General features: G+C 51.3%; 2 protein-coding genes across 8 annotated transcripts in view; one reads left to right on the top strand and one right to left on the bottom strand.

Moving 5' to 3' along the window:
• Positions 1 to 7,019, bottom strand: part of SEZ6 (seizure related 6 homolog) — a 52,018-nt gene extending 44,999 nt beyond the window's left edge. For 4 of the 7 annotated variants that reach the window (XM_035300919.3, XM_035300920.3, XM_035300922.3 and 1 more), the window contains exon 1: positions 6,647 to 6,857. In XM_035300919.3, the coding sequence (XP_035156810.1) occupies positions 6,647 to 6,701 (55 nt within the window). In that variant the 5' untranslated portion in view covers positions 6,702 to 6,857. Of the gene's footprint in view, positions 1 to 6,646; positions 6,858 to 6,938 lie in introns of those variants that run through there. The other 3 variants (XM_035300921.3, XM_078373951.1, XM_078373953.1) reach the window with 1 other exon arrangement.
• PIPOX (pipecolic acid and sarcosine oxidase) overlaps positions 1 to 20,193 on the top strand; it is a 108,668-nt gene that overhangs the window by 49,111 nt on the left and 39,364 nt on the right. The gene's annotated exons all lie outside the window — the stretch shown is intronic.

Here is a 20,193-nt window from a genome sequence, read left to right as displayed (position 1 = left end):
CAGGCTCTGTAGCCTGAGACCCGGGACCGGATTGTTGCTGAGAATCGGCAGGTTTGTGGATTGTTGTTGGAGAAGCAGCAGGTTTGTTTGCTCTGGAACCCGCGGAGAAATCTCAACAATCGATGGCCAACAATACTCTGCCTGCGGCTGCAGCATCGATCCTCCCCTCCCAGGTCTGGTGGTTTGGGCAGCAGGCAGGCAGGTAGAAGGAAGCTGGGCAGGGCTGGGCCTTCCCACCTGGGGGCTGGGCCTCAATGGAGGCTGAAGAGGAGAGGTACAGAAGCCCAGGATGCCAGGACAGGAGCAACGGGCCCTCTCATTCACAAAGCACTCAAAGGTTTGAAGACTAAGAGTCATGGCAAATCACTGATCTCTGGCCCAAGGTGTCAGGGACCATAGGTCACATAATTCCCAGCCCCTTGCTTTTTCCTGGCCACCAAATATTGGAAAGGATGTTTTATTCCTTTGCCACTAAGGACTGAAAAGCATCTGTCATCACCAGAAATGTGCTAGAATAAAGTAAGGGGCTGTTTCTGTCTTGGGTCTGTCTGACAATATGGGGTTGAATTTGATTAATAAAAGGCAGGTATAATAGCTCCTATCTCATAGAGGTGTTAAGAGAACTAAATGAGCTAATGTATACAAAGCACTTTGTACAGTGCCTGGCACATAGTTGGTACCAAATAAATGTTTGCTATTATCATTGTTGCTATTACTATTATTTGGATAGTGATATTCTCCTGGGTTCCCATCTGCCTGTAGTGAAGCTCTGCTCTATGCTGGGAAAGTGGACACAGTGCTAGCTGAAGCCAAGTTTTGTGAAATGGGCAGCACTTTGGAGTAGCCTTACTACTTACTGGCTGTGCAGCCTCAGGGTAAATGACTTAAGTTCTTCAAAACTCAGTTTTTCCATGTGTAAAATGGGAACAACTAATCTCTTCTTGTGAGTACTAAATAGAAAAGTCATGTGAAAGGCTTTGCCAGTGAAGGCTGGGCCCCTAGGGATTCTGGCCCACACCTTACACCTCAATATATATATCTATGGAATGAATGAATGATGGATAGATGGATGAATACCTCAGGGCCTGCTCTTTTAGGAGCTGTAGACCTGAATTATTGTGGTTCTGAATGATTCTTTTTTTTTTTGAGACGGAGTTTCACTCTCGTTACCCAGGCTGGAGTGCAATGGAGCGATCTCGGCTCACCGCAACCTCTGCCTCCCGGGTTCAGGCAATTCTCCTGCCTCAGCCTCCCGAGTAGCTGGGACTACAGGCACGCGCCACCATGCCCAGCCAATTTTTTGTATTTTTAGTAGAGACGGGGTTTCACCATATTGAGCAGGATGGTCTTGATCTCTTGACCTCGTGATCCACCCACCTCGGCCTCCCAAAGTGCTGGGATTACAGGCTTGAGCCACTGTGCCTGGCCCTCCTGAATGATTCTTAGGCCTCTACCTCTCCATTAAAGGGCATGCAGGCTCAGAGCTGCTCTCTAAGATTCATGTTGGTCCCTGCCAGCTATGTGAGAACGCCTGAAGCCAGGAGATGGATGAGGGGGCTTCAGATGACAGGATGAATCCATGTCTAGCCAGATGACATGGATTCATCCTTCCCTTACCTCTTAGTGCCAGCCAAGTTCATATCAGGTATTCCTCTCAGCCATTAGGGGTGATGGGTGGGTGCTTAGGGTGGCTGTTATGGGAGGGGGTCAGGAAGCCTGGGCTTTACCTCTGCTAATATCTACCTGTGCAATTCTCATTAATTTATTCAACATGTATTTAACGTCTGCCACGTGCTAGGCTCTGTTCCACTGGGGACACAAGCAGTGGTGGCACTAAGGGGTAACTGACTGGGGAGAGGCTTTAGCCCATTTAAAATGGCCATCAGCACCCTACCCCTGAGCCACCTCAGGCTGACAGCGTGACAGCTTAATTTGTAAAAGGAAAAAACGAAGTAAAGGCTATAATTTACAGTTGGGATAATTGGCCAACTGTTAGGAAAGGAAAAAAATTCTAACATACAATCTATGTAAAAATAGCGTGCTTGCTACGCAAACTCAGCTTCAAGATTCGGTCCCAGCTGCCATAGGCCCGCCTCGCCTTTCTAACCAAGCAGCTGACCCTAAACTTCTCCCAAACAGAAATTCCGAGCTTCCCCAAGACATAGTGGGTGAATAAAACAGACTTGGGATCATCTTTGCTGAGTTTAGTTTTGCTGCTGGAGCACCAAGTAACCAGGGACTTGTGACCCAGCAAAACGAAGACCTTGATGGGGGAAGCCAAGGGATGGTGGGAGCACGGAAGAGTCCTCTGACCCAGGCTAGAGGACAGGCGAGGCTCCCCTTAAATATGTACTGAAGATGCCCCTTAAATATGTACTGAAGAATTACAAGAAGTGCCAGCTAAGCTAATACTTGAAGTCTGAGGTAGAGTGAGCCAGACTGGCCCAGGAGGCAAAAGGAATTTCAGGCAGAAGGGCTTACAAGAGCCTAGAAGCTGTTGAGAACTTGGCTAATTTGGGGAACTGAAGCTAAAACTCCTTTGGCCTGGCTGGGTGGGTCGGCTTCCTAGACTTGCTGATTCCTATTGGAATTGGTCTTGGAGACCTACTGTTGCCTGCTTCCCACCACCCAGCTGCAGACTAGTGCTGGCAGCATAGTCTCCTCTGGAAGCCTCTTCCATATAGAACCTGGCTCCTCCTCCCTGAGAATAGGCCGGTAAGCTGGGGACCCAGAAATCTGAATGACTTGACAAGAACTTTGAGGCTCTCATGTGCTATCAGGCATGGCAACCTTACATTGAAGGCTCCAGAAAGTAGAGGCCCAGAGAGGGCAGGGGTATATGTAAGATCACGTGGGAGCTGGGCTCTTAACCACCTGGGCTGAGAAGTTCCTTCACTAATGCACCCCCTGCCTAATAGGCCCTTTTCTTCTTTTTTTTTTTTTTTGGTGGGTGTAGGGGTGGGGTTGGAGTACTGAGCCCTGACAGCTCTGCCCAGGTGGGGGCACAGTATCCGTGAGCCGATCCCACCCTGGCAGATGTGGCTTGATAGGGCTAGGATAGGTGGGGATAAGGAGTACAGGAAGCTAGAGGGCCTGGAACTGGATGGATGAAGGGGCTAAGGAAGCAGGCTTCTGATATGCCCCCATGTTCAGGCAGCTGTAGTAGTACTGGTGGGGAGTGGAAGCTCAGTTTCTAATTAAGCACAGCCCTCGTGTCTCCTTGTTCTCCATTAGCGCCCCACAGTGTCCCCAAGGCATTATAAGCTGCCACCCTGCTGAGGAGGCCGGGATGGCCGCCAGGGCCTGCCAAGCTTAGGCCTGTGAGGAGCAAAAAGCCAACTCAGACTTCTCCTGTCCATGGCAGTCTCTGGGTCCTCCAGACTTCTCAGAAGCCAAGTGTAGGGGTCGGGGGGCGCTCCTACCTGCCATGTCAACCTCTAGGGTACTGAACAGAATCTGGACTGTCTCCCATGGGGCCTTGTCCCCAGCACCACTTCCTGATCCCAAAGTGCCAGGCTGGGGACAAGGAGCAAGACCTAGTATCGGTTTCAGCAGCAGTCCCCAGACTCAGGGATGTGCTGTTAGAATCCAGCACCTACCAAGGAGTCTGCAGGAAGCAGCAATTACCATTTTAGGTTAAGGCAGCCCTGGTTTGTTAACCCTTGCAGCACTAGGCCTCCTGAAAGCTGAGTTGTCCTTCCTCTCTTTCCTCCTCTGGACCTTGCCTCCTAGACATCATCCCTCAGTTCTTGGCAGAGTGAGCAACCCAGACTTGCCAGCCTCAGGCCCCCTCTACCACCACATTCTCAAGTGGAGCTCAGAGAGGTGGAGCATCAGGTCCAAGGTCACACAGCCTTGGAGGCAGCCTCCATTTGCAAGACCCAACATTAGCCCAGTATCAGCGGCTTCCATCTTCACAATCTCCCTAGGCCACATTCACACATGCAGAGTTTAATTAACTTTATTGATATTCAGAAATTAGGGGAATGACTAAAGGTAATTGCTCATTAAAAATCATTAAACTGACACAGCAGGCTCAGCACACGCAGCCCCTCCCACACCTCTTTCTTCCTCCACTGTGGCTGGAAGGCCCAGGCACCTGACTTGGGAAGATATTCTGTGGCCCAAGGCGCCCCTGACGCCTAAGGCCAATCCTGCCTTGGAGGCTGCAGAGATGAATAGGCGACTGAGCCTGTGAGGTTGGGCCAGGCCCAGCATGATCTTGCCCTACCTTTGCAGCCTTGGCATACCAGGCCTCCCGAGGCATCTGGGCTGTGCCTGGCTGCATCCTGCAGCCTGCATCCCACCTATGAGCAAAGCTCTCCCGGCCTCATTGGAGAAGTGGCAGGGCCGAAAGGCTGAGGGATACAACCTTCTGGCCTCCGAAAAGGTTCATAGTCTAAGGCCTTTGCTCCTTTTGGCTCACCTTTGCAAAACTGAAGTCCCCAGGAACTCCGGGATGGCCAAATGTGCTGCTCCCCAGTGAGATGACTCAATATCCCAATGGCTGGGACTTCCAGCCTTGCCAAGGAGAGAGGAGCCTCTGGCCACTCAGCTCTGACATCCCAGCCCTCTCACCCTCAGGCTTGGCACTTCGGAGCTGCTTCTTTATCTCCCTTGGGAAGTGAAAATAAAGCTCTTCCCCAATAGCCAGGCTACTACCCCACATATCCCATGGGCAGGTACTCCCATGGGCACTAGAGATCCTGACAGTTGGGAAGGGAAATTGCCCAGGGACACAAAGACTTTAGGCCACAGAGTGAGCAGATTCCTCCTAACACTCACACCCACATCCCCATCAGGGCTGTTCCAACTCCCGGCCACACTAGCCTTTCTCCTGGATTCCCACAGTCTCAATGTAGCCCTGCAGGGAGCTCTCTGGCTGAGACTGCACCCACATACTAGTGGCCTCACACAGTCCTCACACCTGTTCACTGCTGAGCCCTCACCCAAGATTCGGACCACCTGGAGTGCAGATACACTGGAACTGTCTCCTCTAGGCATTCAGGGCCCAGATTACTCTCATATTCAGACCCACAGACTCATATACAAGGCCTTGACTACGTGTAGTCACAGACACAGGCTCTGCACCCTAGGGGAGCTGTCCAGTGCCAGGACCCAACCCCACGAAAGATAGGTTTGGAATTCCTAGGGACATCCTCAGGCATCTGGGCAGGTATTCAGGCTTCTCCTCCCTGGCCTCTGTCCCTGGGGTGGGGCTTGCAAGACTCTTTCCCTCTCCCCACAAGGTGAACACACAGTTTCAAGTTCTGGGTGCTGCCGGAGGACCCAGCGTGGGCAGCCAGGTGGCAGGGTGAGGACACTGGGCTGTGTGAAAGTGGAGCTAGAGGCTCAGAAAAAGGCTCCCACTTCTCTGGGGTGGCAGTTTTTTTCCTGGATGAAGAAAACTGCGGTCCAGGGGCCTAGCCTGTCCGTGGCGGTGCTGTCCTGACCTCGGCCATGGCCTGGAAGGATCGAGGAGGGAGGTTAGAATCTCCTACCATCACACTTCTCCACATCAGATGCTACAAACCATATGGCAAGGGAGGGCAGGTCCCAATACGGTTCTGCCGACCCCACCAGCCGATTGGCTGTATCGGGAGAAGGACCTGGGTGCCAGTAGCTTCCATGAGAGTCTTGTTTGAGTCCAGACAAGACTCAGAAATCCTTCTTCTCTGAGGCACGGAGCCCCTATCCTCTCCCCAACACTCCCTTGCCACCCGCTCCATGGCCAAGCTTCCCTCGACCTGAGACTGATGAAGTTGGGGACCAGACTCCTAGAGGGGGTGCAGGGATTCTCAGGGTGTGGGAGACCGGTCCTCCAGAGACGAATCTGCCGCGAGGGTAGTGGGTGGACCGGGGCCGGGCAGAAAGGCAGGCCGGGAGGGAGGCAGAGCTCGGGGCAGTGGTGTGTGTGTGTGTGTGTGTGTGTGTGTATGTGTGTGTGTGCAAGGAAAGGACTTCGGGGAGGACAGAATCTCTATCCCAGGACCTCCACTACTGCAGTCCGGGGCAGAGCCAGGAGCCGGACACGTGGTACAGGCCTTCGGAGTTTCTCTCTAGAATTGTGCTCTAGGTCCCGACTCTGGCATGGCAGCGCCAAGGCATGGGGAGGTGAGCGAGGTCCCAACCCCGGGTCCAGCCGCCATCTGGCCCCGTCTCCCCTCAGTAAGAACACGAGAGGCCCCGGAACCGGCGGCAAAGTCGAGCGAAGTTTGGCAGGCGGCAGGGGAAACGGGACTGCGGGCCGCCAGCTGGACCGTCCCGACTCACTGCCCTGTGCCCCCCCGGGCACACGCCCCGGCGCCCTAAGAAGCCTAGAGTGTGGCGAGGTAGCGCGCGGGTGAGCGCGTGTGTGCGGGGAGTGGGTGGCGTGATGAATTGCAGCAGAGAAATCCCATTAGATCTGGGGAGATGATTAAAGGCGAGGTCTCGGCCGGGCGCGAATGGCAGGAGCCGCGGCAGCTTCCCGCCCGCGAAGCCTGCGCCCCGCCCGGCTTGGCCGGCGCCGGGGGCAGCGCAGCCGGCGGGGCTCGGTGCTTGTACTGGGCAACCAGATGAGCGAAGCTGGGTACCGGGTCTCCCTTCCCGCCCCTGGGGCCCCGCTCCCGCCTTCGTCCAGCCGCCGGACGTCGGAGTCCCTTACCGTGAGCCAGGAGCGCTAGCAGCGAGGGCAGGAGCAGCAGGGCTGCCGGGCGCATGGTGCCGGTTGTGGCCGCTCTCCGGGCTGGGACCGCGGCGGGGGGGCGGGGGGCTTGGCGGGGCTGGGGCTCGGGGGCAGAGCAGGGTCCGGCCCGGGAGAGGGAGCGGGGCCGCCGCCGCCTCCGCCACCGCCGCCGCCAGCGCCTGACAGAATCAGCACCACGGCCAGCGCCTGGCGTCGGCGCCGGGGACCGCCGCGCGGGGCTGGGGGCGGGGGCGCGGGAGGAGCGGCTTACCGTAAAGTCTCAAGCAAAGGCGCAGAGATCCAGGGGCAGGAGCCCAGGCTCCCGCGCCACCGCCAGCGCCCGGAAAGGACTGCCCTACTCATGTGAGCACACGGCCCCTGCCCTTCTGCGCTGCCCACGCCCAGCCAAGCCTGCCACCCTCTCTCCCGTTAACAGCCTGCCAAGGAGGTGGGTTGTCTCTGAGTCTCCATGAGAAAAAGTAACACCTTCCCCACCCCTCTCCACCCAATCCTGGTACCTGAGGGCGCCAAGGGTGACCTGGGAACACATCCGAGTGAGGCAGCCGGTGAGGCCCGCGTGCCCTTGTGGCAGTTCCGTCTTGGGCCGATAATGAAGATGGCTTTTGAGCGTACAAAGGACAATAAATTATTACTTCGCGCTCAATAAATGCCAGGGCTCCAGGCAGCTGCATCAGCAGCAAACTGTGCTCACAGAAAAGCTTAATTATCCTGATATTATAGTTAAAAGCCAGTGGCACTCGCGTCCTGGGGAGACATTCTTCATGTGGCAGGAGGCAACCTGGGCCAAGCTGTGGGCAGCTGAAGGTAGTATCCTGGGTCTCCACATAGCCCTGGCTCTCCAGGACTCTGCCTTGGCCCCTTTGCAGGACCAGAGAAGCCACTATGGCAGTCGATACAGACCCTTCATGCTGTCTCTGCCCAGGTTTCTGGAACTGGTGGAGAAAATGGGATAGGCATGAGAGAGGGTTCCCCAGAGGTGTTTTATTTTATTTTATTATTGTTTTTAGAGACAGGGTCTCTGTTGCTCAGGCTGGAGTGTAGTGGCACAATTAAATTAATAGCTCACTGTAACCTCAAACTCCTGGGCTCAAGAGATCCTCCCACTTCAGCCTCTTGAGTAGCGAGGACTACAGGCATGCGCCACCACACCTGGCTAATTTTTCATTTTTTTTTGTAGAGATAAGGTCCTGCTATGTTGCCCAGGCTGGTCTTGAACTCCTGGCTTCACGTGATCCTCCAGCCTTAGCTTTCCAAACTGCTGGGATAACAGGCGTGCACCACTGTGCCATAGGGCTGTTTTAGATAGAGACTTGAAGGAGTTGGCTGTACTATTAAAGACATGGAAAAATAACCTTCCAGAGCCCTGAGGAGCCCCAGTGAGTCACAGGACAGCAAGGGAGCAGTTACAGCTATACCAATCTGAGGCTGCGCTTTAGAAGCAGGGGCTCATGGACGAACTCACTTGGAGAACTTTAATGGGTACAGTGGGACAGGACCCTAAGGCTGATGTTATTATTCCCTGTAGAGGAATAGGAGGACTGAAGTCATTATTGCCCCCTGGGAGAAGGGCAGTTTTGTGTTTAGTTCTTTTCATATGAACTTGGTTTCTCCCCAAAGCTTCCAGGCTCCAGTCATTGTCCAATGCCCTTCCTGACCTCATCCCGGAAGCAGGTGGTGAAGTTTCTCCTCAAGTTCCTTAGAGAATCTTTTGGTCCTCTTGACCAGAGTCTCCCAGCTCTGCTGGTTGGATTCTCTCCAGACACTCTTCTTGTGGGCTCTGGGGAGCTGTGACAACTGCTGTAAAGAATCCCAGGCAGCAGGCAGACGGCGTGTGGAATTAGGGAGATGCTGGGATTTCTGGACAGTTGTTTTGAGAAGCTGAGGAAAAAGAGGGCAGTAGCCGAAGGATGACAGGAAGAAGGAGGAGCTGATGAAAGAATCAGGGATGAGGAGAGGAAGCCAGGAAAGAATGTGCAAGAGGGGGGCAGAAAGAGAGTTGCCAACAGAGGAAGGGAAGAGGCACAGAGGTAGAAGGTTGTGTGGCTGAGGGAAGTTTAGGGAAATGCTAGCAAATGTCATGAGATTTCTCCTTTCCTCCTTGAAAGTATTCCTGGTCCCTCATGGCTAGGCAGCTTGGGCAAGGGGGGTGAGTCATGACCTAGGGATGAACCTTGGGTGCCAGGATGATTCATGGGAATTTAGAGGTCGGTGGCAGGCTGGTCTGACTCTCTTGGCAACAGGGCTCCTTGATGGGCTTGGCACTACGCACATGAAGGAGGGTGAGATGAGCCATCCTGAAACTTGCAACTTCACCTTCCCTATGACCTGAATTAACCTAGAGGGTCAAATGGAGACTATAAGTCCCAGAATACAGCCCTGTACCCTGAACTCAGAAGATGGGCTTATACTGCATAATGGGCATGACAATGCACCTGGGCTGTTCCTCCCTCCTAAAGGCAATCAGCATAGCCTCTATGCAGTGGATTCCCAGGCAGGTTGGGGCAGAGCCTGGGCCAAAGTGGGAAACAACAGGGCTTCTGTCAGGTGCCCTCTGTCATGCCCTCCAAAGGGCTTGTCCTAACCAGTCCTTGATATTACCTACAAATTGAGAACAATAAAATGCCCAAGGGGACAATTAGCTGTACACAGGGCTGGCAGGCTTATAGTCTACTCAATTCATAGGCACATTTGAAAGGGGCATTCTGGGGGGATTTTCAAGGCTCCCCTCACTGCTCTCATTTCTCCTGTTCTCTGCATCCCCCACCTGGCTTTTTGCTCCCAGAGAACCCGGGCTTCCTCTGTCTGTGTAATTCCTTGCTTCGTTGTCTGCTCTACTAGTTGTTGACTTTGCAAAGGCATGGATCATGTCTGTCTCTTCTACCCACAATCTAGCTCAGTGGCAGGCACATTGTAGATGTTCAATAAATATCTGTGGATAAGCAATAAGGATGAGGAGTGTCTAAAGCCCAAGGTGCCAAATGAATGCTGTGAGATAATGAAGAAGAGGGCAATTGTTTCTTCTGGGGATGAGGCAAGGTCAGTGAAATCTTCACACAACGGATGAATGAAACCAAATTGAATATGTTTTTTAAAAATAATTAATTAATTAAAATTTGAGGCAGAGTCTCACTCTGTTGCCCAGGCTGGAACGCAGTGGCATGATCAGGGCTCACTGCAGCTTCAACCTCCTGGATGGAAGTGATTCTTCCATCTCAGCCTCCCAAATAACTGGGACTACAGATGTGCACTATCATGCCTGTCTAATTTAAAAAATTTTTTTTTTTTTTAGAGACGGAGTTTCGCTCTTGTTACCCAGGCTGGAGTGCAATGGCGTGATCTCGGCTCACCGCAACCTCCACCTTCTGGGTTCAGGCAATTATCCTGCCTCAGCCTCCTGAGTAGCTGGGATTACTGGCATGCACCACCATGCCCAGCTAATTTTTTGTATTTTTAGCAGAGACGGGGTTTCACCATATTGACCAGGATGGTTTCGATATCTTGACCTCGTGATCCACCCACCTTGGCCTCCCAAAGTGCTGGGGTTACAGGCTTCAGCCACCGTGCCGGGTCTAATTTTTTAATATTTTGTAGAGACAAGGCCTTCCAGTGTTGTCCAGCCTGGTCTCAAATTCCTAGGCTCAAGTGATCTTCCCAACTTTGCCTCCCAAAGGGCTGGGATTACAGGCATGAGCCACTGCCCCTGGCCCAAATATGCTTTATGATTCAATGGAGAGGGAGAGGGAAGACAGTCAACATGGGTGGGGGGGGAGGGGTGGTCTATGCAGAGGCACAGTGGTGGAAAATGCAAGCTAGTCTGGGGTCAATGAGAAGACTGGCTCTGCTACAGCAGAGTCACTGCTACAAAGTAGGAGGAAGGGCTGGAGTAGGCTGGGGCATGGTTATGGGAGGTTTGCTGGTCACCTGAGCTGAAGGACATCCTTGGTGGCTACACTGAAGAGGTTACCCCATCACGAAGATGTTTGCACTGAAACAGAGCAGTCTGGCACCATTAACGTATGTTTTCAAGCCCTATGGCAAGTGGTAGGAACTGTGGGGTTCACTGCTGACTCAGAAGCCAGGGGGTGGGGTGTGTGTCTGAGCTACAGTAACTGAATTAGGATTGAGAGTCAGAGAGAGGGAAGAAGGGGCTCTTCAATCCCAGAGACCCCAGCCCCTGCCCAGACAACGCTAGACATACATACAGCTCCGTCCCTGGAGAAGCCAGCTTCAATTCCCCAGTTGTAAGTGGGCCATGAATCTGTAGGATCACAGGCACATTGGTGACTTATTTTGAAGTCTCTGCTGAGATGACACTTGCTTTCTGCGCGAGAGGAGGAGAAAATTACTCTCTTTCAAGACAGCTTTCAAACCAGAGCTATATCTTTTGTGGAGCCAAAGGGGTTTTGGGGTTTCAGGGAGGCAAGGGCAGGGGTTGCCACCATACTCTAGAGGGTCCCAGGGGCACAGAGCTGCCTGCTCACTTCAACTCACTTCATGGAGCAGGCTCCCAGACCTTGCAATGCCTAGAACAGTCAGGGCTGCCAGGGCTCCAGCCAGGCTCCCTGAATTACCCAAAGTCAACCCACTGGATTTAGGGGCAGGAGGAGGGCCCTGCTCTGATAAATGAAGAGTCCTGGCTCTGGGCATTTGCTCCTGCTCCAGAAGCTGGACTAGCTTGGCTATGGGTAGAAGGAGACGCAGCAGAAAGTGGTGTGATGTGAACTACTTTCCATTTCCAAACAGAGGCCTCCAGCCTGCCCACCACCCCCAGCCGAGGCCTTTGATCCTCCACAGCTCCATGAATGTTTAATGCCACCAGCTGGGCAGAAATGAGGCAGGTGCTGAAACAGGGAGACTGGGGATAGGACTTAAGATCTACAATGTTGGCTAGATTGTTTTCACATAGGAGCTCTGGGATGGCTGAGAGGAGGCTTTCCCCCATCATATGGCAGGAGAAGTCCCAGCGTTCAATTTTGTGGCGCGAATAAAGAAAACTCTTTGAAAACCACCAAGGGGCTGAAAATAAAATGAATAATCAATTGTAAAAGCTCAATCTCTCATTTGATTGAAGGAGAAAGATGGAAAGTTAAATGACAATCAAATGCAAATACGGCTCAACAAACACCACAGCAATCACCAGGCGCAAGAACCACATGGTGCTTGCAGGCAGCGGGGGTTGGCAATTTGGAAGCCTGAGGCTATGTAGAGGTGACAGGCGAGGGGCCATTTTAATGGACAGTTAATAGATGCAAAAAACCCTGCATCTACTTTGCATACACTGCTGATGAGTGGGGAGCTGGAGTTCTGGCATCTAAAGGGAGGTTGTGCTACCTTTTGTGGCTGCCTCTATATCATTTCAGGAGGCCCTGAGTGCCTTTGGGGCGGGGTGGGGTGGGGGGTGGGGGACATGAAGCCAGAATGAGCACTGGATCAGATGATCGGGAGAGGGCCACGCCAGTCTCATTGGATTCTTCACACCAGCCGGTGCTGAAGGTTCAGGAGTTGAAGTTGAAAAAAGCCCGTGGGGTCCTCCACAAAGGACTCAAGCCGTTGGCCTTCCAACAGCCTGGTAAGAGTGGTGTTCTCCTCTAGATTTGCATAATGCTTTGTATCTCATTTGAATACTATTAATTTGGTGTCAGGCTAGGTTGGCATGGTGTAGGAAAGAGAACAGCTGGCCTTCTCCATCCCCTCTGTCCCCCAGAGCTTATTCTAATCATAGCTTTCTGCAATTGGGGGGATGAGGTCTCCACTTCCACCGTCCCCTTCATGCTCCCTGACACTCGGAGAGTCTCTTAGTGAAGCCAGCTCCTAAAAGCCAAGGCTGCCTGGCATTGTGGCCACCGGCAGGGTTATGCTGAAGGAAGAAGAAAGGGTCTCCCAAGGTCACTCTCCCCAAACCCAGACCCAGAGACACCATGGGAGGATGCTGGGAACCTTTGTCATTCCAAGCAATCAAGGCAGCTTGACTTGGAAAGTGTCCAAAGATAATAACCAAGAGAGGGAGGGAACAAAGACAGGCGATAATCCCAGAGAAATATAGAGGGCTCCAGAAATAAAATTCTCTGAACTCAATATTTCTAGTGCTTAAACTTACATAAAATACATCTGTCCAGAGGCATTGGGTTTATGGTGCTGCTCTGGGCCTGGGAACCTGGTGCCAGGTTGATAGCCATGTGATCAGAGAGTGGGTCACCAGCTGGGGTGAGTTCCTGAGAAAGAGGGAGGAAGCCCTGGGTGCATCCTGTGGACTGCCCTGCGGAGTGGGCATCAGGAGGCTACAGTGAGATGCGGAAGACTTATTTAATTGAAGCGGAAGGAAAGCGCATTCCGTGTAGAGGGAACAGCATGTGCATGGGTAGGCAGGACTAGGAGCTGGTTAGCATGGCTGGCTGGCAGCTAACAAGAACTGTGGTGTGGGACGTAGTTAGCAAGCTGGGGTGTAGGAAAGCTTGGTGGCTTGTATGAAATCTCTAGGAGCCCCACCTGCCCATCCATCTGTCCATTTATTCATTCATCTTTCACCCTACTACCTCCCAATTCACTCATCACCCACTCATTCATTTACTAAATGAGTGAGCATTTATTGAGCACTGTGTGTATGCCACGACCTGAGTTAGCTACTGGAGAGGGAGAGCCTTCAAAAAGCACCCAGATCAGGGAGGGGAAACAACCCCAACACCCTGTAATACAGCATGTTTGTCTCTACAAGGTACTTAAACAAGGCTCTGGAAGCCCTAGAGGCCAAGTCTCCCATGCTTCAAGCTTCCCAAGGCCAGGGTCCATCATTTCCTCCAGGGAATCTTCCATTCACACAGATCCTCCTGACATCTCATACTATTCCTTCCTGCTACAAAAGCATCCTGCTTCTTGTAGCCCCAGAGTGGTGGGAAGTGTTTCTGATGTACCTTCTCATTGACCCTTTATTTGGGCCTTAGAGGTATCAGTCTCAGGAGAACCCAGGGGAAGTGATATGAGACATGGGCAAGTCTCCCTCAGACATCAGTGCCCAGCCTTAGATACACTTCCAGCCACTTCCTTTTCCGGGCATGAAAATAGGACAGAAATCCCCAGTGTCCCTCAAGTCTAGCCATGCATTCCTTCCCCCACTCCTCCTTGAACTACTTGTCCTCTGCTTGTGACATCACAATGATCTCTATGGCAACTGATTGTGAGGTCACTAGTCCTTAAAGCAACAGAATCTGTGGGTCCAAACAATGGCCTGCAAGAGAAAGGAAGAATGCAAAATGGAAGCCTGGGATAGAGATCATCTCCTGGGAAGTGGGGAGGCCACCCAAGGCCTATGGAGGATGAGGGCTCCACTTCTCAGGCCGTCTGCAGTAGGGCCACATTTGGGGTTGCAGGAGCAAGGCCTTCTAGAAAGGGAGACTGCTCATTAAGAAACTGAGGGAGGCTGGGTGTGATGGCTCACGCCTATAATCCCAGCACTTTGGGAGGCCGAGGCAGGTGGATCACCTGAGGTCAGGAGTTCGAGACCAGCCTGGCCAACATGGTGAAACCCCGTCTCCACTAAAATACAAAAATTAGCCAGGTGTGGTAGTGCACGCCTGTAGTCTTAGCTACTCAGGAGGCTGAGGCAGGAGAATTGCTTGAACCTGGGAGACGGAGGTTGCAGTGAGCTGAGATTGTGCCACTGCACTCCAGCCTGGGTGAAAGAGTGAGACTGCCTCAAAAAAAAAACAAAACAAACAAACAAAGAAAGAAAGAAAGAAAAAAAGAAAGCCGAGGGTCATCCCGAGCATTGGCTTCAGAGGCAGGCCTAAATTCAAATCATCCCAGTATAATGCTTGCCTTGGGCAAGTTTTGGAACCTCCATTTCTTTACCTATGAAAGGAAAATGATGCTACTTGCCTTTCAGAAAAGTGTTCAGTGAGATAACCTGTAGGGAAGCTTGGCACATAGTAGGTGCTTGTTTCTATCTACTTGTACTTGTTTCTGTTTTTTTCCTATCCCCTCAGCCCTTAAGCCTAGGGTCTTGCGTATGATATGTACCTTATGAATGCTTACGATTATAGATGCACTCTAAGTGCAGGATGAGGACTAGAGGGCAATGTTTAGAGCAGGGGAAGTCAGTGCACCTGGATCCAAATCCCCACTCTGCTACTTGCTAGCTGTAAGCCTTTGAGCAAATCACTTCTCTGTGCCTTGGCTTCCTTAACTGTAAAATGGGAGATAGCAATACTCTCAGCTGGGCGCAGTGGCTCAAGCCTGTAATCCCAGCACTTTGGGAGGCCGAGGCGGGTGGATCACGAGGCAAGAGATCGAGACCATCCTGGTCAACATGGTGAAACCCCGTCTCTACTAAAAATACAAAAAATTAGCTGGGCATGGTGGCACGTGCCTGTAATCCCAGCTACTCAGGAGGCTGAGGCAGGAGAATTGCCTGAACCCAGGAGGCGGAGACTGCAGTGAGCCTGGATCGTGCCATTGCACTCCAGCCTGGGTAACAAGAGCGAAACTCTGTCTCAAAAAAAAAAAAAAAAATACTGTTGTCTTCATAGGGTTGATTAGGACTAAATGAGACCCTGCAAATAAACAGCAGAGCTTGGCACTTAAACTTGAGTGAGGCTGTTTCTGCACGCACTGCACAGTTTCCGTTCACCGTCAGTTTTCAGGAAATGCGAGTTAATCTGTGGGGTGTCCAGAACTGGAAGGTGATTGGCAGTCTCTCCAGGAAGTGGGTGACTTTCACTTTCTGGATTCCTCCTAGTGCAACACCTATTAGTGTTGCCCAACTCACACCAGTCACAGGGGCTGGGTGCTCCTTGTTGAAGTCAGATTGAGCGGTGACTCACTCATCTAGGAAGCCCAGATCAGGGCCTGACACATGGCACAGGCTCAGCAACAGTTAAGGTGAACTGAGTTAGAGGATGTCTTAACAATATACTGGCTAACAAAGGGTGATTTGTTACCAGAAGTAGAACTCTCTGTTGCTCTGTTCGAAGCACTTTACATTTTGATTCTCACAACAACCTATGAGCTAGATATTATCCATTTTTAAAATGTGGAAACAGAGAGGCTAAGTAATTTGCCCAAAGTCACACAGCTAGTAAACAAGGACAGAGGTGGGATTTGAACCCAGGATACCTGGCTCTAGAACCTATGCTTTTAACTCCCGCATTACCCCTAGCCCCAGTCCATCCATTTTACTGTATCTGCCACCACGAATTTCCTCCCTCAGCTCTCCCACTCACCCCCCTCTTCTCCTAGCTGAGCCTGGGCCCTATGCAGCTCAAAGAATGGAAATTCTCCCCCACCCGCCCCAGCCATCTGCCTCCCCCTTTGCTGAAATAAAGCCACTGCCACAGCCGAAGCCACCACCGGATCTCTTGCTTATTTCAAGTCCTCCTAAAGCTTGTTGAGTTCTTAACTTATTAAAGATAAGCACATGGAAATAGGGAGCAAATCTCTTTATTTATGACATAATCTCCAGCCCAGAAAACCGGCAGGAACAGTGTTGCCTATATTAGGGAACCAATAGGAAAAAAATCAATTAGATCCGCCAGAGCGTTTCACTATTAACTTTCTTCTGATGTTTCTCTTAAGGCTGGCCATGGGGGTCTCCACCAGCAGCCGAGATGGAGAAGAGAGTAGAGCTTTGTAGGAATAGAGGAAGGAATGTTACAAGGAAGGCAGCTGACCAGGCTTCCAGACAGACAGGGGAATCTCTTCATCATGGTCTCCTTCATTGCTTTCCAAATCTCGTTTAATTTCCATGTTTCTTGCAGCAATTTCAGTCGGTGTTTTGTTTTTTTTTTTTTTTTGAGATGGAGTCTCACTCTGTCACCCAGGCTAGGGTACGGTGATGCTATCTATCTCAGCTCACTGCAACCTCCGCCTCTTGGGTTAAAGGTATTCTCCTGCCTCAGCCTCCCCAGTAGCTGGGACTACAGGTGTGCGCCACCATGCCTGGCTAATTTTTGTATTTTTAGTAAAGACTGGATTTTACCATGTTGGCCAGGCTGGTCTTGAACTCCTGACCTTAGGTGATCCACCCACCTTGGCCTCCCAAAGTGCTGCGATTACAGGCATGAGTCAACGCGCCCAGCCTTCATTTGTATTTAGGGGCAGGGGAATCATTTGGTTACTCTTGACTTCTTATAGACTTGAACCCCAGTCTGACCACATTTTTGCAAGGCCTGTCAAGGGCAGGATCTGGAAGAACAATATTCTGGAGGGGCTCTTCTTGCCTGATTTTTAGTAGGATCTTCCGCTGGATAATTATTCCTCAAACACCCCATGCAGCCATCGAATGAGGTCTTCACCTCCATCTGCCTGCCTCCAGGAGCACTTTCTAAGCTAGCTCCTAGATAGGGCTCACCCTTATTCCTGAGAGCCTCCGGTGAGGGGGATACCCTAGCTCCCATAGTAACCCCAGAATTCATCTCCTCAAAGGCAGGGGATCATGGCTTGTTCAATAGTTTTTCTTCAGTGTCAGGCATGTAGCAGGGCCTCAGTAAATAGTCACAGAATCAATAATTATTATAAGAGCTCCATTGATGGAAGGCTTGCTCTGTGCCAATGCTGAGAAGGGTGATTTGTTTCCCAAAGGAGGACCCCTCTGTTGCTCCCTGAACCAGATGACAACCCAGAAGAATCTGCCAGTTTTGTCGCTTTGTTTCTCCTCATCTTGCTATTTGGCCAGGAGCAGCAGTAGCAGCAGCTCCAAGAAGTAGATATTATTATTTGAGTCAGGGTCTCACTCTGTTGCCCAGGCTGGAGTATAGTCGCACAATCATGGCTCACTGTAATCTCAACCTCCCCAGGCTCGGGTGATCCTTCCTACCTTGGCCTCCCAAGTACCTGGGACTACAGGCATGCACCACCACTGCCAGCTGATACTCGTCTTTTTTTTTTTTTTTGAGATGGAGTCTCACTCTGTTGCTCAGGCTGTGGCTCTATTTTGGCTCACTGCAACCTCTGCCTTCCAGGTTCAAGCAATTCTCCTGCCTCAGCCTCCTGAGTAGCTGGGACTACAGCACGCGCCACCATGCCTGGCTAATTTTTTATATTTTTAGTAGAGACGGGATTTCACCATGCTGGCCAGGCTGGTCTCAAACTCTTGACCTTGTGATCTGCCTGCCTCTGCCTCCCAAAGTGCTGGGATCATAGGCATGAGCCACTGCGCCCAGCCTGGTATTTGTAGATATTTTTTAGAGATGGGTTTTCACCATGTTGGCCAGGTAGAGGAGGAAGCTGAGTCAGGGAGAAGTAACTTGTCCAGGCTAATAAGTGGATTAGATATGTCCACCCACTTTTGGTCATTAGGAAGTTCTTCTTGAGGTCTAACCTAAACTTTTTCTGTTCCAGCAGCACTGATTCCTTCCTAGTCCCATGGAAGCACAGATCAGCTTCACTGCCCCTGCAAACTTCTCTCAGCTTAGGAGGGTCCACCCACTCTTAGCACATTGTTGACTTGAAATGAATATTAAACACCAAACCTCATGGAGGCCAGCCCTGCAGGTCAGGCAATGAACCAACCCTCCTCATGCCTGTTCATTATTATAATTAATATTGAACCAAGGTTGGTGGTGACCTCACCCTCGCCAGGTATTTGGGCTATTTTAGCAGCTTATTCAGATCAATGACAGACAGCTCTGAATAGATAAACTCCCTGCCATCCAGACGAATCAATTGCAACACTGCCGTCACAACAAGCCCAGGAAATCAATCTGATTTCAGGCGACATGGTAACTCAGTGCTGGGCAAGCTGGCTTTAATTTCCGCGTGGCTGAGACCCAGCTTCCTCTGCTCACTGAAGCACCTTTCTTTCCCAGCTGATGCTCTATGCACACAGGTGCCCAGGGCCCTCAGAGGGCTCAGGCCAAGGGGGGCAGCCACATGGAGGACAGGGTTCCAGGAAGCTGTGTTACTTTGAGGAAGGCTCTAGAACCCCCAGACCCAGAAGGAGCTGACTCAGATCCACTGCTGGGATCCTTGTTTTGCTGGCTTCAGCTTCGATTTTCCACTGCCCTTTGCAAAAAACCAAGCCTGGAGGCCTTTCTGGGCTGCCTCCCAAATCAGGGAGCTGCAGATGTAGGCTGCCTATCTCAGGCACCAGGACAACGGCCCTTTTTGGTCTGGGAGATTGTGTTTGTCTGGCAGGGGAACAAAAAACTCATCAGGACAGATGTAGTCATGTATTGGGTGCTTACTTTATGTCCAGGCACCATGCTAAGTAGCTTATACACATCATTTTCTTAACCTTTGCAACAGCCCTAAGAGATCAGAAGCAACAATCCACATTTTGCAGGGAAAAAAAGCAAAGCTCAGCGAGGTTACGTAACTTGTCCTGAGTCACACAGCTTGTAAGTGGTGGAGTCTGGATTTGAACCCATGTCTATTAGACTTCTGTGCCTAAGCTTCAGCCACCACACTCTCCTAAAGATGACATCAGAGGTGCCCATATTCTTCCCCTGCCTGGATATTGCCTGGTTAAGTAATTCCTACTTTAGTCAGGAGGAAGCAGATTCTGACAGGAGAAGCCAGTGCTTTTTCTCCAGGTGCCCAGGGAAGGGAAGCCTTTCTCATAAATTCTTACAATCAGCAATTGTTCCCTGAACTTGCATCTCAATGCTTCAGGGACTGAGTAGAGGATGTTGAGGGATGAGAGGGTCAAGAGGCTGAGCTGGCCTCTTCTTCCCACACCCCAGCTCTGTACCACCCCACTTCCACCTGCCCCATTAACAGATCAAGATAGTGAGGTGAGGGGCCGGGACAGGCAGCAGTGTCTTGGGAGATGAGGCTTTGGAGTCAGCAGATCTGGGTCCAAATTCTAGCCCAACTCCAATTTATTTGTTAAATATACCTGGGTAAGTCTCTTAACCCCTTGGAACTTCCTTCATCCTGTCCATATGGTAGGAATAATATTACTCAAACCACAGATTGTTAGGATTTAGAGGGAAAATTGCATGGAAAGTGCCTGGCATAGAGTGGGTCCTCAGTAGGCATTGGATTCTTTCCCCCTTTCTTGTCTCTGCTCTTTCTGAAACCCCATTGCCTGGGGTGCCCAGTTCTGAATGGCAGAGATCAGGGCAGTTCAAATGTGTTTTAGTTAAGAAACTCTTTTTTTTTTTGTGAGACAGAATTTCATTCTGTCATCCAGGCTGGAGTTCAGTGGCATGATCTCAACTCACTGCAACCTCTGCCTCCTAGGGTCAGTCAATTCTCCTGCTTCAGCCTCCTGAGTAGCTGGGATTACAGGCATGTGGCACCACACCCGGGTCATTTTTGTATGTTTATTTATTTATTTATTTTTGAGATAAAGTTTCACTCTTATTGCTGAGGCTGGAGTGCAATGTGTGATCTTGGCTCACTGCAACCTCCACCTCCCAGATTCAAGCGATTCTCCTGCTTCAGCCTCCTGAGTAGGTGGGACTGCAGGTGCGCCCCACCACACCCAGCTAATTTTGTATTTTTAGCAAAGATGGGTTTTCATCACGTTGGCCAGGCTACTCTTGAACTCCTGACCTCCGGTTATCCAC

The sequence above is a fragment of the Callithrix jacchus genome, chromosome 5, assembly GCF_049354715.1.
Source record: "Callithrix jacchus isolate 240 chromosome 5, calJac240_pri, whole genome shotgun sequence".
NCBI classification, from domain to species: Eukaryota; Metazoa; Chordata; class Mammalia; order Primates; family Cebidae; genus Callithrix; species Callithrix jacchus.
This window is presented reverse-complemented; position numbering and strand designations above follow the sequence as displayed.